Genomic DNA, 17,953 nt, shown 5'->3' on the forward strand with positions numbered 1-17,953 from the left:
AAAAGTGCTGAAATTGAAAAAAAAAAAAAAAAAAAAATCACATTTGCATCACTTCAACTGGGTTGGCTTGTGATATTGCTGTCAGCTGCAGCATAGAGCATGAATGGAAAAAAAAAAGAAGAGAAAACAACAATGCCTTTAGTCATGTCTGACAAATCAATGGAAGCAGCTAGGCCTCTTCAGGCAAAAAAAAAAAAAACCTCACGATAAAACAAACATGGCACAGGCTATATGATAGAAAAGCTGACTTCCTCGCACTCCTACAGAGAAACCATTAGACTGTCTCTGCTGAAAGAACGCTTCAAACTGTCATAGTGAATTTGCACAGGGATCCACTTATTTACCAAAACCTTAGCATAGGATGATTTCATAATCCTGGCAGCCACAGAATGGTGCTGCGCACACAGTCGGTGTGGGAGAACAAGTAGGGCAGCAAGATTGATCACAGCGCAAGTTTTACTTTTCTGGAGTGGATACAGTGTGTGTGTGTGTGAGTGTGTGTGTGTGTGAGGCTGCAACTGAGTCAAGATGTCTTCACACCTCTCACACCCATGAGAATTTCAATTGAAGATCTTTTTTTGCGCCTTAACATTAAGAAAATCTAACCCCAACAGAATGTAATGCATTCTCAAGGAGATTTTAATCTGATCAAAAAGAGTTAAGGGTAACACTTCCTTTTGTGTGACCGCAGAAATCAGAGAAAAACAAAAAATCGAATATACAATAAGTTCTCACCAAGATGAACAATTTACTGTAATCACTACTCAGTCTGGTGACCAGTGGTTGTGTTGTTACGCTAGCTAATTAAATGGTAACTTGTTTACCAGTTCAGCAGCGCTAAACAAGTCAAAGCGCTCGGCATTATCCATTCTTTTTTTTTGCTCGGTCTGGTGTGGTGGCAATGTTTTTACCCTGGAAGTTGACATGCAGCTGTTCTGATTTTGGTGCGTCCCAAAAAAAAATTCTATTTTTTTTCCCCACGTACCCTTTGCAATGTGCTCACATACTAATCATTGCTGTTCGGTGCATTAAATCGGTATTTCTATCGATGTTTGAGATGTCCTACTGTGTGAGAGGTCATTGAATGCACCTCAAGTCATATGCTGATTGCGAGTGATTATAGAACTGGCTTTCTTTTGCATCTCCGCGCAGGTATCAATCGTTGAAGGTAAGCACTTTTTGTATATATATATTTTTTTAATTAATTTTTTTTTAACTCATTCACTGCCATTGAAGGCTTTAGACGTCAAAAATTCATTTGAACTATTTCTATTAGTTTAACATTTTTTCCACTTTTGTTAACAAGAGTATGAAAACCTAGAAAAAAGTTTTTATTGTACATTCAGAACAGATATAAAATGTGTGATTAATCACGAGTTAACTATTAAAGTCATGCGATTAATTACAATTAAAACTTTTAATCGCCTGAAGACCAAATTTTTTATAATCTTTTATTTTTATGAAAAAATATTGATTATATATATATATATATATATATATATATATATATATATATATATATATATATATATATAATAAAATAAAAAAAATATTTAAAAAATTAGGGCAATTACATTTTGTTAATTGTAATTAATTACATGACTTCAATAGTTAACTCACGATTAATCACAAATTTGATATCTGGTCTAAATGTACAATATTTTTTTCCCTAGGTTTTGATACTCTTGTTAACAAAAGTGGAAAAAATGTTAAACTAACAGAAATAGTTCAAATTAATTTTGGACGTCTATAGCCGTCACTGGCAGTGAATGAATTAATAAAAAAAAATGTTTTTTTTTTGCAAGGGGATAAAAACAATTTCAGGGGTCACTACATTGGCACAACATACCTTGCCGTCCCACCTTGTAGCTTCGAAAATGCACTACAAGAAACGCTCAGCTCGCGTTTGGCCTGACTACATTTCCCATGATTCTTTAACACAGAAGCAGGAAGGAGCTCTCCTTCCGGTATGACGCAAATGTGAATGTGAAGGAATTTAACAGTTAAATTCCATTTTAATCAGTTCATCGTATGAATCGCTGCCTTGACGGGACTGGCTAAAAGTGGGACAAAACAAATGGGGCTGGTGAAATCCGCCAGGACTCGGGGACTCAAAACCGAGAAGGTCTCGGTTTTTCATGTTAACTTTTAACAGTAGTTAACCCTGTTATACCACATAAGAAAGTAAAAATGTTACATAACGTAAAACAATACCTGCATAGGCTATACAACGGGCCTTACATGGGAAATAGAATTTAGTTGGAGGTCAAACAGCCACTTGAATTGAATTACGTTTTACCATAGTTCCACTGTATTGTGTGTTGTATGAATTATGCCATGTAATAAGAATATTTGCAACTTTCTTGATGACCATGTATTAAATATGCATCTATGATGCTACTGTTGTGTTACAGTCTGTTCATATGCAACTATATAATGTTAATTACATGTATTAAATTTGTTAGTATAGTATGTCGTGTGGTAATCATAACAGATGGCACCCAAAAGAGAAAAACAAAAGTACCATAAAACAAGGTGGTTATTATATTCCCACCTTTCCTCCCCCCACTCTTGCCATTTGTAAAGAAAGTCTACAGTACGTTGACGTTTCAGTGCTCCCTATTTTTAAGTCTACTTTGAGGCCACAGCTTTAATTTTTGCTCCACTTTTTCAGCTTCATTTGATTTTGCTTCCTTCCTCCTCCTCCCTTCACTCCATCTTTTTTAATTAGCATAACTAATGTCCCCTGTTTCCGTTGCAATTACTTCATGGCGGATCTCTTTATGCAGTTCTCATCAGTGAGTGTTTTGTTGAGACTTTACACTTAATATTGGCATACACTCAAAAATGTAATCTGGAAAGCCACAATGCAGCCACTGAGCTCCAGTATGCCACTTTTTTTTTGCTGTCATGTATAAATCTCAAGTCTCGTTTCTACCAAGCAGTCGTGTTCTTTTTTTTTTTTCTGGATTAAAGAAATAAAATAAAAAAAATAAAAAAAATAAAAAAAGAGAGCAATGATGATGACATGTCAAATCGGTAAAATTACCGAATGAACAATACTGAGCGCTCCAGAAGAATAAAAAATAAAAAATATACAAATAAAAAATAAATAAATAAAAAAAGAGAGCAATGATGATGACATGTCAAATCGGTAAAATTACCGAATGAACAATACTGAGCTCTCCAGAAAAAAAAAAACAAGCAGCCGTGTTCTGTCCACGCTTGCATTTTCATTGCCGAAAGATATAAAAGGTATCAAAATAAGCCATCTGTAACGAATCCATTTATCCCAGCATTAAACTCGAAGTAAGGTAAAGCGTGGTGCTTAACACAATATCGCTAGTTTATTGGTCGATAGAGAATTGCTTGATGCGCTTAACAATGCTGGAAGTCCTTTATTGTTGTCCTCTGCTTACTGTGTCATCTTTTCTTTATTGTTGAATTAATTACTGTCCCACTGGGATGAGGCCATGTTATGTTATGTTGACACAGCTATTGACGTCCACACTATGGGTTTTACAATCATAAACTGTACTGTGGCAACTGAAATCAACTGGGGGGGCAGATGAGAAATAGAGTTTTGGAATGCCTGCTGTGACAAATGCTATCAGCAGTAGACACCACAATGACTTTAAATTGTTGTTTTCCCTTCCGACTTCAATTGTTTTCACTTTCCTCGCAAAAACTGAAGAAGGCCTAAAGGAGTCGAACTCAAGTCAATTCAAGTCAACAGTGCCCTCTAGATAACCAATGTCTTTTCCCGGACATTGACTCCGAGCACCAATGATCTTGTCTGCTGCAATTGATTTCTAATTGACTGTTTTCCAACCTTAACTGAACCAAAACCCCCAATTTACACTGGAAAATGTTGACTCATTCAGACATTATACATTTAGTAGTGTACATATTTTCAGCCAAAAATTCAGTTATGTACTTGTGATTTGGCTGTTGTCTGGCACATAACGTAAAAAACGGTGCATCTGCATCTGCAAATGTCAGATTTTTTTTGGGGGGGGGGGGGGGTGATTAAGCATCCTGAGGGCTGATTGTGCCACCTAATGTCAAGTGTTGTCTGGAACTCTTTGTGTGGATGTGTTTGACTGAGCCTTGCGATAGTCTGACCTTCTTTATGATTTGAGATGACGCCTTGACATATTTGATTATAGCCGCCGGTATTTGTATGCAAGTGTGAGTTGAGTCATTCATTCGGTGTATTTTAGGTTATTGGAAATCTGGTAGCTTTATAGCAGACCTTCGCTTGACAAAAAAAAAACAAATAACACCCAGGGCAACAACAGTGTGGGCCGAGCAAACGTGAGACTTTGATATCAAGTAGGGGGCCACAAAAAATCTTCCCGTAAGCCACCAATGGCCCCCGGGCCGCAAGTTTGAGACTTACGGTATGTTTACCATTTAATGAATTACATTTTGTTTGAATTTGCTCTAGTTACATAAGTAATTTCATTATCTGCTTATGTTTTACATTTCAATTAACTAATGGACAAATAATAATTAAGGCCCAATTTTAATGAATGAATTCCCTTTAAATATCCAATATGACTTCACAGAGCAAGGCCCATAAATGTACGTTAAGTTTGTTTTTTAAGAACTAGCCGTTATCTCAACCCCAGCAAATTAATTAAAGATGAATTGAATGAGAGATACATTACAACATATTTAAAAAAGTTTAAATGGCAAAGGAGACACAGACTTTTACATTTTCTTCTGCTTTCACTTCCCATGTATATTTTTTAAGGTCCACAGAGTTGAAGTGCCAATGTGGAGTAAACATTTTTGACTGGCGTTCAAACGTATTTGCAAATACGTAACTTTTATAATTTACCGTTATGTCTGCAGTGCATGATTTAGGGTCAGCATTATTTTTCCCATAATTCAACGGGGTATTGACTTGTGCAAGTAATACCCCGTGGCATTATGGGAAAGTATGCTATGTTTGTAGCATTTAGCCTACAAGAACGTTCGAACGCATTTGCGAGTCTGTTTGATTGAATGCATTTATGTGTACGTTCAAACGTATTTAAATACATTCGAACGTTGGCGGCCATGGCTCAGGGTGTGGAGACGGTCGTTCGGTAACCAGAAGGTCGAATGTTCGATCCCCGCTCTGCCCAAGTTGTGTCCTTGGGCAAGGCACTTAACACACATTGCCTCCAGTGCTAATCACACTGGTGTATGGTAAGGTGCGAATGTTTAGTGGTGGTGGTGGGAGGGGCCGTAGGCGCACACTGGCAGCCACGCTTCCGTCAGCCTGCCCCAGGGCAACTGTGACTACTTAAGTAGCTTACCGCCACCACAGTGTGAATGTGTGAGTGCATGAAAAAACAACCCCCCCAAAAAATATAAAAAAAATAAAATAATAATAATAAAAAAAATAAAAAATTTTAAAAAATTTAAAATAAAATAAAATAAAAAATACATTCGAACGTATTCGCCAGTCAAAAATGTGACTGCCCCAGGGCAACTGTGACTACTTAAGTAGCTTACCGCCAAATGTGTGAGTGCATAAAAAAACAACCCCCCCCCCCAAAAAAAAAAAATTAAAAAAAATAAATAAAATAAAATAAAATAAATAAAAAATAAAATAAAAAATACATTCGAACATATTCGCCCGTCAAAAATGTGACTGCCCCAGGGCAACTGTGACTACTTAAGTAGCTTACCGCCAAATGTGTGAGTGCATGAAAACCCCCCCCCCCCCCCAAAAAAAAAAATAATAAAAAAATTAATAAAAAAAAATAATAAAAAAAATAAAAAATAAAATAAAAAATACATTCGAACGTATTCGCCAGTCAAAAATGTGACTGCCCCAGGGCAACTGTGACTACTTAAGTAGCTTACCGCCACCACAGTGTGAATGTGTGAGTGCATGAAAAAACAACCCCAAAAAAATAAAAAATAAAATAAAAAATTAAAATTTAAAAAAATAAAAAAAATAAAATAAAAAATACATTCGAACGTATTCGCCAGTCAAAAATGTTTCCTGAACATTGGCAGCCAGTTCCACGCCTCCATAGTTATTCATGTGGAATGCTGATACAGTAGAAGGATGTGCAGCAACAAGGCTCGCGCGCAATAATTCCTACGCCAACTAGCTTAAGCGGTCACAAGCGTCAATGTCTTCTTCACCATTCTGACATCCCGAGGCGTTCATGTGAGACTAGCATCAAGTTGACATCCCCATTGCGCAATGGCCAAACGCTCCCATCAACTCTGACGAAATCCCGCGCCGCTCTTCGGCTTATCAAAGAAAACGCACGACTTCCATCCTGCCGCATAACACTGTCGGCTGACTTGAGGTGAGCTAATTAGCCCGTTGGTTAAACAGACTGTTTAGCGACCCAGAGGGAATTACACGCCACCGAAGCCGTGTAACCTCTAAAGTAAATGAGTACACGCTGACTCGACGACAGCTCACCATATCAGACCTAAAAAAGAAAAGAGCCTGCGGGAAATGAAGTCATCATTTGGTTCCGTTGGCTGAAACTCTGCTTCTGATGACTGAGGGCAATATTTTCCCCCTTACATCCCCTCCCCTACTGTTTTTTTTTTCTAAAGAGAGAGAAAAATGTTGCTTTCCAGTAGTTTATTCTTGCGGGGCATTAAGGGCGAGTGTGTCTTGTCTACCATTGTGACCCGGTTCTTGTTTATCTATCATGACAACTACATTCTCCGCACAGTCACGGAGAGCGCAGACTTGTGCCATTAAGACAAAGCATCTAGAAAGAAAACAAAAAAAAAACATTTCCTGACTCTTTATCTCTGCTTCATTCCTGTAAACAAACATTTGTTTTACCACAATATTGCCTCTCGGAGCACTAAATGACAACCCATAACAAACATTGAGAAAGTCTAAACTGACTGGGCGAGAAAAACTGAAGTTTGTGTTTTACACTGTCCTCCAAAAGTATTGGAACAGTGGTGCTATTTACTTGTATAGACTGAAAACATGTTGGTTTGACCTAAAAAAATGAATATGAGATAAAGGATCAATATTATTTCCAAGTTTTTATACATCTTGATCTGGAAAAACAACTTAGAAAATTGCACCACCCATTTTTAATATGAGGAAAACTAGAGCGCAGTCTATGAATGAAAAATACATTGAGAGAATATAAAATTGGACATAAACAATACAACCAATTAGAATGAATTGAAGACAAAAATACTCTTGTATTAAGATGTAGAGTTTAAGAAAATCACCAATAGTGATCACAGAAGCATTGAGAGGGCAGTTAAAAAAAAAAAAAAAACTCCAGAAGGCCAGAGTAACGTTATCACAATCTACTTGTTTGCACAAGCTGTCATGAACAAAAAAATACAAAGTCCTCGCTAGAAGATGCAAACCTCTCATTAGCAAGAAAAAAAAAAAAAAGGAAGGTCAGGCTGGAAGACCAAAAGTGATGGAAAAAGGCTGAAGCTTTCAGAAAGAAAACATCTGTTCATTATCACAAACACGCGCGAGTTTATCTGTGAAACTCAGGAGGTCGTTAATCTTTATTAATGCAACACATGATGGCAGCAGCAAAAATTATCTACAGCAAGATGCAACCAAATTGAGCGGCAGATCCTTCAAGATAATGACGCAAAACAACAAAAAAAGGGTTCATCAGGAGGGGAAAAAGCGGAAGATTTGAGACGGGCTAAGTCGAGCTCCTGACGTAAAACCAAGACTCAGATGACATTGAAGGGTGTAATCTCCCAAAACAAACACCAACTAAACGCTATCCAATCTTAAATCAACAACAAAGGACTTTTGGAGGGGAGCGTATATTTGTTTTGTCTTTGCCATCATAACTTCATCAACATTATAACAATGAGGGATATCACAATGATGCCCGCATTCATAGATGAAACTTTATAAATCTTGATTTAATTTCATGAACTTTCCTTTTTTCTTTTTCTAAGGCCAGCGAAGTTTGCAAAGTTTTATAATTTGAAAAAAAAAAAAAAAACGCTCAATAAGAAAGCTTTGCTCTGAAATTAAATCTTTAGCCTTTTAAGACCAATACAAGAGTGGCCACCCATTTGCTCCCTAATTGTGTGCACGTGTGCGTTGTGCTAATATAAGACCAAAAGCACGTGAGCGGGTCCTCTAGTTGTTAATTTCAAAATTGACATAAGCGAGTGATCAGTTGGTGTCCATTGTTGTCTAAATGGGTTTAGTTCGAGTTACAATTTCAAGCGGGGCAGTTTTCTAATGAAAAGGTTTTGGTCAGGGAACGAGCAGTTCTTTTTGATGATAACGAGGATGACGTGACATTTTAAATCCATGCTGAAAACCTCAACTATAAAACTCATAAAGTTTTGGTCTGGTATGGCTTGGATGCTTTTATTTGTTTAAGTGCCGTGAATAACCGGCATCTATTAGCATCTGCTCAGTTGTTCTTCGTCTATAAGACTACACTTCCATTTTACATTTTTTTTTTTGTTTTCAACAAATGTTAGATTGTTTCTAAATTCTATAATAAACCTTACCACAACTGTTTCAGGGTTACGGATGCTGTGTCTGTACTGCAGGTGGTGAGTACCTCACTGCACTTTGGTGCCAATCATGTTAACTCATTCACTGCCATTGACGGCTATATACGTCAAAAATTCATTTGAGCTATTTCTATTAGTTTAACATTTTCCCCCACTTTTGTCAACAAGAGTATGAAAACCTAGATTTTTTTTTATTGTATTAGAACAGACATAAAATCTGTCATTAATCGTGAGTTAACTAGTAAAGTCATGCGATTAATTATGATTAAAAATTGTAATCGCCTGACGCCCCTAATTTTTAATAATCTTTTCCTCATAAAAAAAAATCAAAAATTCAACTGAGCTATTTCTATTAGTTTAACATTTTCCCCCACTTTTGTTAACAAGAGTATGAAAACCTAGATTTTTTTTTAATTGTATTAGAACAGATATAAAATCTGTGATTAATCGTGAGTTAACTAGTAAAGTCATGCGATTAATTACAATTAAAAATTGTAATCGCCTGACGGCCCTAATTTTTAATAATCTTTTCCTCATAAAAAAAAATCAAAAATTCAACTGAGCTATTTCTATTAGTTTAACATTTTCCCCCACTTTTGTTAACAAGAGTATGAAAACCTAGATTTTTTTTTAATTGTATTAGAACAGATATAAAATCTGTGATTAATCGTGAGTTAACTAGTAAAGTCATGCGATTAATTACGATTAAAAATTGTAATCGCCTGACGCCCCTAATTTTTAATAATCTTTTCCTTATTAAAAAAAAAAGGATTATTAAAAATAAAATATTTCATTAGGGGCATCAGACAATTCAAATTTGTAATCATAATTAATTAATTAATTAACTCACGATTAATCACAAATTTTTTATCTGTTGTAAATGTACAAAAAAATAAATAAAAAGTATGTTAAACTAATGAGAAATAGTTAAAATGAATTTTGACGTCTATAGCTGTCAATGGCAGTGAATGAGTTAATAATAACCCCCCCCCCCCCCCTCTCCCCTGTAAATTACATTCATCTCAACATAGGTGAGGCCTGTATGTAAAGTGCATTGAGTTTAGGGTACAAAGCAATTTCTGAAACCTATTTACATTTCTTTTTCCACCTCCACATTATGACTCCAGAGTCAATAATCCTAAATTGACTGAAGCACAAAAGCATTCCCCAGTTAAATATTTCCAGCAAAATGGCCCACACTCATCTATATTTCAACTTTCTTGTTCTGATCCAATTACTTCTACCGTCTTCGCTGCTCATAAACACACAAAAGAGTGTAAACTATTGACAAATCTGCGCGTGAAAGTAATATTGGCCTCCAGGGATTCATTTAAATGCACTCTCACTTTTTTTTAGTCAGTGTACCATTTTTTTTAATGAGCAGGCTGTACTGCAAGATGCTGTCTCATCTTGACAGAATGGGTTTACACTGACTAAAATGGGGCTCGAACATATGCTGCCACACTAAATTGGGGCTAGTGTCTTTGGGAATTTTACCTCTGGTTCTGCTCTCCCAACTGTCCTTGTTCCATTTGGCTCCTAATGAATAAATAAAAGCTCTTTTACCGAGTAGTCTGGGTTACTTTAAGGGGTAACTCAGAGTTTCCAATTGACCCTTGTTCATTCAACAGTGTCAATTGACAACATTCTCAGCAGCTCTTTGAGTGTTTTCAACAAAAATATAAAAGATGAAAGCAGTTAAAGCCAGAGAGGAGAGAGAAGTGACACATTCATCATCATCATCATCTTCATCACCATCATCATCAATGTGCAATTTTTTTTCATACAGGAATCACTCACCCTGACCTCCATGCCCTCTTTTTTGCCATCCCATGCCCAGCTGCGCTTGGTGAAGTAGTTGACTGTGGCAAACTCAATCAAGGCAGAGAAGACAAAGGCATAGCACACTGCCATGAACCAGTCCATGGCGGTGGCATAGGCAACCTTAGGGAGGGAGTTGCGGGCACTGATGCTTAGGGTCGTCATGGTGAGGACAGTGGTGACCCCTGGGAATAGAATACGAAAATCAGGGAAGAGCTTGAGGAAGCACTGTGAAGGAAAGCATTTTCCCCATCAACATTTTGTTCAGTTAAAAATAATTTTGCCATTGGAAAATTCACCAGGTATTTTTTTTAAATTGCCAAATTATTGAATTTACGTCAGTGTGTCTCTTCAGATTATTCAATACGACACCACACATTATGGTGATATGCTTATCTGACGCTTATCCTCCACATGGAAAGGTCGGGCGTGAGGTTCCGACCCAGAACCCTTGACTGTGAGGCAGGCGTGCTATCGGCATCTTCTACGGTTCCACTGTTACAGTTGTTTTGTTTATAAATTAGGTTTACTCTTTACAAACCTGCCTGATTTTAATAACCATCACTTAACAAAAACATAAAAACAAAACAATAATAATTATTATATAGACATTGCAGCCAATCACTAACTCTGCCTAAAATGCTAAATATCGTCCGATCCAGATCCAGCCAATCAAATCAGTTTAAAGTCTAAGTGTAAATATTTTCTCTGTTCAAAAATAAATCACACGTCTTCTGGTTCTTCTTTTTAATTAAACGGTTTGAAACTTAAATCTGCTAAAATGTTACAGTATACAGCCAAAAGATGACCAAGATGGGAACAATGCGAGCAAATGTGTTCCTCATACTACATGCACAGTACATACAGCGCAGTCACCTTCAAAATGAAAGTGTCCCTTCTTAATCGAAGACAATTGTTCAACAGAATAGGCTTTGAATGTCAACCTATCAGCTCTCCAAGGCCATTCTTGTTTTCCTTTGGCCCTGCCATTTTGCTGACACAAAATGATTCCGATTTATAGATTCCAATTTATACAACCTCAAAGACTCTGACTCCATCCATCCATTTTGTATCGCGGGTCACGGGGGCAGCAGCTTAGAGAGGAAGCCCAGACTTCCCTCTCCCCAGCCACTCCTGTGTTCTCAATCTGACTCTGACTCAGATTTAGATTCTTTCACTTTTAGCTGTTCTAATCTCACCAATTTTATTCCCCCCGGTTTTCCTTTGTCTGATCTGCGTCTGCCCTCACCTCTGACTCTTCGCTTTGACCTTTACTTGGCTATTTAAGATATTATAAACACACACATATATATATATATATATATATATATATATATATATATATATATATATATATATATATATATATATATATATATTAGGGGTGTTAGAAAAAATCGATTCAGCGATATTACAGCGCGCAAATTCTCGAATCGATTCGATATGCGGCTGAATCGATTTTTAAACAAAATCCTTGGAAGAATGTTATATTAATGGAACATTAAGCCTTGATATTTTATTTCAGTGCTGCAACCTGTTTGTTAAATGCAGTGGCTCAGTTATAAGCCTGAATTTTCAGATAAAAATAAATACATTTTCATACAAATCTTAGTGTACATGTACAAGTTTACTGATTAGTATTTTCAAAATAAAAAAAAATAAAAAATCACAATAATCAATTTATAGATTCGCATCGGGATTAATCGGTATCGAATCGTGTCCTATGAATTGTGATACGAATCGTATCGCCAGGTACTAGGCAATTCACACCCCTAATATATATATATATATATATATATATATATAGTCACAGTGGTGACAATGTTTGGATTAGATTGGATTAGATTGATTAGCTGCATACGCCTGCACAATCAAATTAGATCAATGCTACCTATTAAATTAAATCATCTCTGCACATTTCTTTTGCTTTTACCTCACCCTTTAAGAGCCCCGTACTCACCCGGCCATCAGTCTCTCAGACTTCAGTTATTATTTAGTGCATTCTGGGTTGCATAAAAACACAAGATGGAACTTACCAAACACGGTGCGCGCAGGTACTGATTCTCTGTTTAACCAGAAGGACACTTGTGACAGTATGACTGTCATGATGCAGGGAAGGTAGGTTTGGATCACAAAATAGCCAATTTTCCTTTTCAAATGGAAGTATGTTGTCATCACTACATATTCCCCTGGGGGGAGAGAGAGAGCAGAAAAAAAGAGAAATGGAGATACAGCAGATCAAGTCAGACAACACAGGCCGACATCCTGATTAATGCTGGAACATTTATACATATTCAACTGAGTGTATTAATACCATGGTTGCCATAGCGTTGTCACTATTTCTCAGTTTTGTCCTTAAGCTAAGAAATCACACTTTTCTCTGAAAGCCTTGAAAGAGCAAACCGTTACTTGGCTTGTGCAAAAGCTTATTAAAGGAATCATTTCACATCCACCTTTAAGTTGGCGTTTAGTAGCAACACTTTGTGTGTAGCTTACCTTCAAACCGCCACACCAACACAACGATAATGATTATCTCAAACAAAGTGTTCTCAGTAGAGTTTCTGACCACATACGGGCACACCTTTTACTTCAAGGAAAACAGGCCAGAGGGCACTGCAAGAAAGTGGTTTCATTGTTAGTTAGGTCTCAAAGCGCAAGTGAAACCTGCCACAGCTCTGTGACCCAGCGACTCGCCTCCTGAGAGTCGCAAGGAGCAAAAAAGCTTTTAAAGAGGAAAACTTTTTTTTTTTACCTCTTACAGTCTTCTGTTACTTTTTGATTCCATTCATCCACCCCATCCAATTTCTATACTCGCTTATCTGAGTTGTTGTTGGCCACAGCTTGAGAAACCTTGAAGCCATCGATCCATCCATGCTCATTGATGAATACATAAACCGGCTTTTTCCCACCTAAAAGTTGTGCTAGAAGACTATCTTTGTCTTCCGCGTGTTCGTTGTTGTTCGGGTAGAGAGAATGTTGATTTTCTGAATACAGACTGGAGATCGGTGAACAGGTCCTTCGAAGGATTTATTTTACAGAATATTCTGGACACAAGTAAGTTTACAGACAATTGGCTGCAGTCCCTCTCGCAAGTGTGTCTTTTTCAGCGGACTCCTCTCATTCTTATACTATCTTGAAAAAGTATTACAACTCCTCCTTTTCCCCCAATCATCAGGCTCCTTCCTCCACACTAGGTGGACCTGTTAGGTCACTGCAGTCTGCTGACCACCTTTAACTTAATGTTCCTCACGTGATGGGAACTAAAGATGATCGAGCGTCGCAGTCCATTTTCTTCAAATTGTGGAATGCATTTCCATTTGAGCTAAGAGCTGCCTTTTCTGTAGACACACGTGTTAAGGTTTGGGTGAGCAGATTCTCAAAATTAAAAACCTTGGCACTACAGTTTGACTAAAAATCAAATATACAATAAATTCTCACAAGGAGGTATTTTATTTATTTTTCTTTTTTTTTTTTCTTTCTTTTTTTCTGGAGAGGTCAGTATTGTTCATTCGGTAATTTTACCGATTTGACATCATTGCTCTCTCTCTCTTTTTTTTTATTTTTATTATTATTATTATTTTTTTAATTTTGAACGTGTATGTGCGTGCGTGTGAGTGTATATTCATTAGTTCACCTAAAACCTATTAAAAAAAATCCCATACCGTTCACCTAAACTGAACACTTCCAGCCAAAGTCGTGAGACCGTCAGGAGACCCGAGGAAGGACCAAAGAAAAGAAAAGAAAGGAAGTATTTCTAACAAAATTGATTGCTAGTCAATCTGGTTGTGTTGTTACTTTAGCTAATGCTAAATCTATCTTGGCTGACTGTTCAACAGTTGTAAATAAGGCGAAGCATTCACCGTTATCCAACTTTTTTTTTTCTCCTTGTGGTTGAAACACCGATGCAGCTTCTTTGCAGATTTTTTTCTGTTTTAACTGGTAATGATTTTAAATCAAATCCACACATTGACACATTTGCTCTTGGTATTCAGATCTGCCCTGCGGTTGCTCTGCTTCTTTGTTGCTATTGTTCTATTTTCCACAGTAGGGTTGTGGAAAAGGTCAGTGTTGCCTTCTCCAAATGAGAGGCAACGTTTTGTTGTTTATTTGGGATCATTAGTGTTGTAGTTCTCAACATTGTTCTTGGTCTTGAGACCGGACACGAGACCACTTTTTAAGGGTCTTGTTCTCGTCTCGGAATCAAATGCATTTTTACTGATTTTTGTCTCGGTTTTCGACCTCAAATGTTGGTCTTGTCTCGGTCTCAGCCTCCAAAAAGTTGGTCTTGTCTCGGTCTCGATACTTTCTGGCCACGATAATGTCTTGGTCTCGGTTGGTTTGGTCTTGACGACAACACGACGACTCAAAAATGTTCATTGAAAGTAAAATACATACGTTCAACCCGGCATTACTGCCATTATTCTTATGCTAATATAAGTCCCCTAGCTTAATGCTCCGGTAATTTAAATGGGAAATGACGTAGAGGGGCTAAAATAAATTTGTATCTTTGGTCCTTCCTCGGGTCTCCTGACGGCCTCACGACTCTGGCTGGAAGTGTTCGGTTTAGGTGAACGGTATGTTTTTTTTAAATAGGTTTTAGGTGAACTAATGAATACACACACACACACTCGCACACATGCACATACACATAAAAAAAAATCTGTATCGCAATTGTGGTCATTTCAAACTATCAAACAACCGTTACTTCCGTGTTTATGCAAAAGTAACATAAAAACAGGTATATAGTCTATTCTATTCTCCGTGGAAACAATTTCAATTATTATCAATCAAATTCATTATCAATCAACTCTACCTGTATCAACTTAACTCAAGCATGCCACAGCAAATTATTAGATTGTGTGTTTTATTTCTTTCTTTTAATTGAGTGGGTGTGGCTTATACAATTTTCCGATCATTCCATCATTGTGATGACCAGTTCTGAGTTCTGATTCCATTGAAAACTGCTTTACACTGCCTGCAATGTCCCATATGATAAAAAATAATTTTGCCCTTCTGCAGAAGCTGTCAAAAGGGCTGAGAAAAATTGCACACGGCTTCGGACGGAAATACAGATTGATTTTTGGATCACGCAGGAAAATACGAAGAAAGTGAAATTTATTTTCCATCAGTGCAATTCATCTTTAAAGTGTCCGGGGCTGGGGCATAAATCGGATTTCACCGACCATTCTCCATGCATGACACGTAGAAACGACACCAACCAACAGAAGCCTTTCGATTTTAAACACAATCCACAAGCTTTTTGCCCACCAACAGTTAGCATCATGCTAGCCAGTATATTCGTTGTATTCTCTATCATCTGTACCTGTACTGGAACTTATGGTTTCTTTGCCAATAACGTGTCCCAGTAGGTCATACTGGTTGAGCCTGGAACCATCCCCAGCCACAGAAACAGACCGCTCGTCGTCATAAGTCCAGAGGTAAATCACCTCATTGTTGGTGTATGCGTCTAGGAAGCAAAAGGGGCCAAACATGGATTAGAGGCAGCTTTATTTCACATCAATAGTGAAAATTATTTCCCTGAAAGTCCAAGAATAAGGGAAGTCTTTATTTGTTTGTTGTTTTTGTGGAAATCCTTAACAAGTATGGTCATTTCACCATTTTCTTGAAACTATCCCGTGCAGTCTTTTTTCTTTTAGTTTCAGGCTTTTTTATTCACATGCACTTTTAACCCTGGAGAACCCAAGAACCCTTTTCTTCTTTGGAAAATTATGAATTATACATTAAATGACTGCTATAAGTTCACTGAACACCAAAATATGTTTTTTCAATTTTAACCCTTTTTTTTTTAACTAGCTCAGAGTTGCTAATTTGTCAAAATATATATATAAAACATACTCCGAGGCATTATGCCACATCATATGAAATAGATTAACAAAAAAAAACACAATTTTACCATCTGATGGTTCGCTGAGAAGATGGTTTTGTTTGGATTGATTTCCAGCTCAACAAAACAGCATTTTGCCAGCCATCTTGTCACCACCACTCTGGCTCATGTAAGTGCAATATTCATCCACTAGATGGCCCCGTGCAGGGGTCAGAAGTGGCACTCTGGACTTTTGAAGTTAAATTTGTAAAAAAAAAAGAAAAAAAAAAAGGTCTTTGTTATTTGAGTAGCAGAATTTATAGGGGCCAAATTTGACCCCGTGGGTTCTCTAGGGTTAAAGCATATGAAACACAACTTAGTGATATATGGGACCAACGGTTGACTTTAGTTTGCTTGCTACCTGACTGTGTAATGCTAAACTTAAACACTAATGTGACTTACAGCTTCCAAATTTTAGGGGACAGGCGTGCGCATCCATGGGGAAATCCTCCAGGTGCATGGGACATTCGGCATGAATGGTCAACCTTGAAGGGCGAAGGATGGGAGATGTGTGGGGGGGGGGGGCGTGATGGCAGGGAGGAGGAGGTCAAGTGGGGTTGAGGGGATAGGAAATACGACACAAGTCAAAACACAAGCCAAGACACAACATCCACTGTGCGCTTTTATGGTCACTTTTATTTGTTAACCTGAAGTTTAATGGGGAATCAATATAAGCGAGTCAATGAGCTATTTACTGATTATACACACTGGCGATACTTTGGTTGGAACGCTGTGTCAGGGTAAAAGGAATCTGTTTATGGAACAATTCAAACACAAACAATCCTAATAAAATAAAGCACTTTATTCAAAAGCAAGGTCAAACCTTGATGAGTACTGTAATAATAAAACCATATAATGGGATATCATTTGGAATTTAGTGTTTCTTATTTGAGATGGGTAAATATTACTATTTCATTTTATATACTAGTTTTTATAAGCTGTGTTGGCCTGAATCTAGTTTGTATTAAACATATTTGATTAAAAGTACATAGTGCATCAATTTTTTTTTTTATTGCACAGTACAGTACAGTTACTCAACTGCATATAAACATTATTGTTAGCTATTGAATATGACCTATCACTGCTAGTTATAACAAACAGCAATCCGTAACAGCCAATATTGCGCTTTCATCACTATATTAAACAAATGGTAACACAATAAAGTCATCAAAAAGTAGCGTCACCATACACCAAAGTGGCTAATGCAGCCAGGAAATAGCCGGCAAATTGTACTTCCATAATTTTCATTTCCACGTCAATCAGTGTAGACCTGCCTTTTCAAGGCATTCACATACTATACAATTTTTTTTATTTTTTTTAATTTTTTTTTTTTCCTGGAGAGCTCAATATTGTTCATTCGGCAATTTTACCGATTTGACATGTCATCATAATTGCTCTCTTTTTTTTTTTTAATTTATTTATTATTTATTTTTAATTATTTTTTTAATTTATTTATTTTTTTGTATGTGTATATTTTTTGTTTTTATATATGACAAATTGAATGGACCGCTCTGGATATCCCAATAGAGATGAATTTGAATACTGTCCGCAATCAGATTACTTTTGATGCAGGACATTTTAAAGCAAAACATAGTGAAGAGAGATTAGAAACATGTCAATGAAATAAAATAATATAGAACTTTTTAATTAATATAGTTTTGGAGGAGCGTGAACTTAATTGACCAGTGAATAAAACGGGAGAATTTAGAAGATGGTTGGTATATAAGAGCATTGATCGAAGTA

General features: G+C 36.9%; 1 protein-coding gene and 1 long non-coding RNA gene across 3 annotated transcripts in view; one reads left to right on the forward strand and one right to left on the reverse strand.

The window, feature by feature from the left end:
- LOC144035776 (uncharacterized) overlaps positions 1–17,953 on the forward strand; it is a 67,467-nt gene that overhangs the window by 13,320 nt on the left and 36,194 nt on the right. The window lies entirely within an intron of this gene.
- Positions 1–17,953, reverse strand: part of gabra3 (gamma-aminobutyric acid type A receptor subunit alpha3) — a 92,071-nt gene that overhangs the window by 6,935 nt on the left and 67,183 nt on the right. For both annotated transcript variants that reach the window (XM_077545705.1, XM_077545704.1), the window contains exons 6-9: positions 16,613–16,695; positions 15,650–15,793; positions 12,363–12,515; positions 10,306–10,511 (exon numbers count right to left, since the gene is read on the reverse strand). In XM_077545705.1, the coding sequence (XP_077401831.1) occupies positions 10,306–10,511; positions 12,363–12,515; positions 15,650–15,793; positions 16,613–16,695 (586 nt within the window). The remainder of the gene's footprint in view (positions 1–10,305; positions 10,512–12,362; positions 12,516–15,649; positions 15,794–16,612; positions 16,696–17,953) is intronic.

This window comes from Vanacampus margaritifer, chromosome 16, assembly GCF_051991255.1.
Source record: "Vanacampus margaritifer isolate UIUO_Vmar chromosome 16, RoL_Vmar_1.0, whole genome shotgun sequence".
NCBI classification, from domain to species: domain Eukaryota; kingdom Metazoa; phylum Chordata; class Actinopteri; order Syngnathiformes; family Syngnathidae; genus Vanacampus; species Vanacampus margaritifer.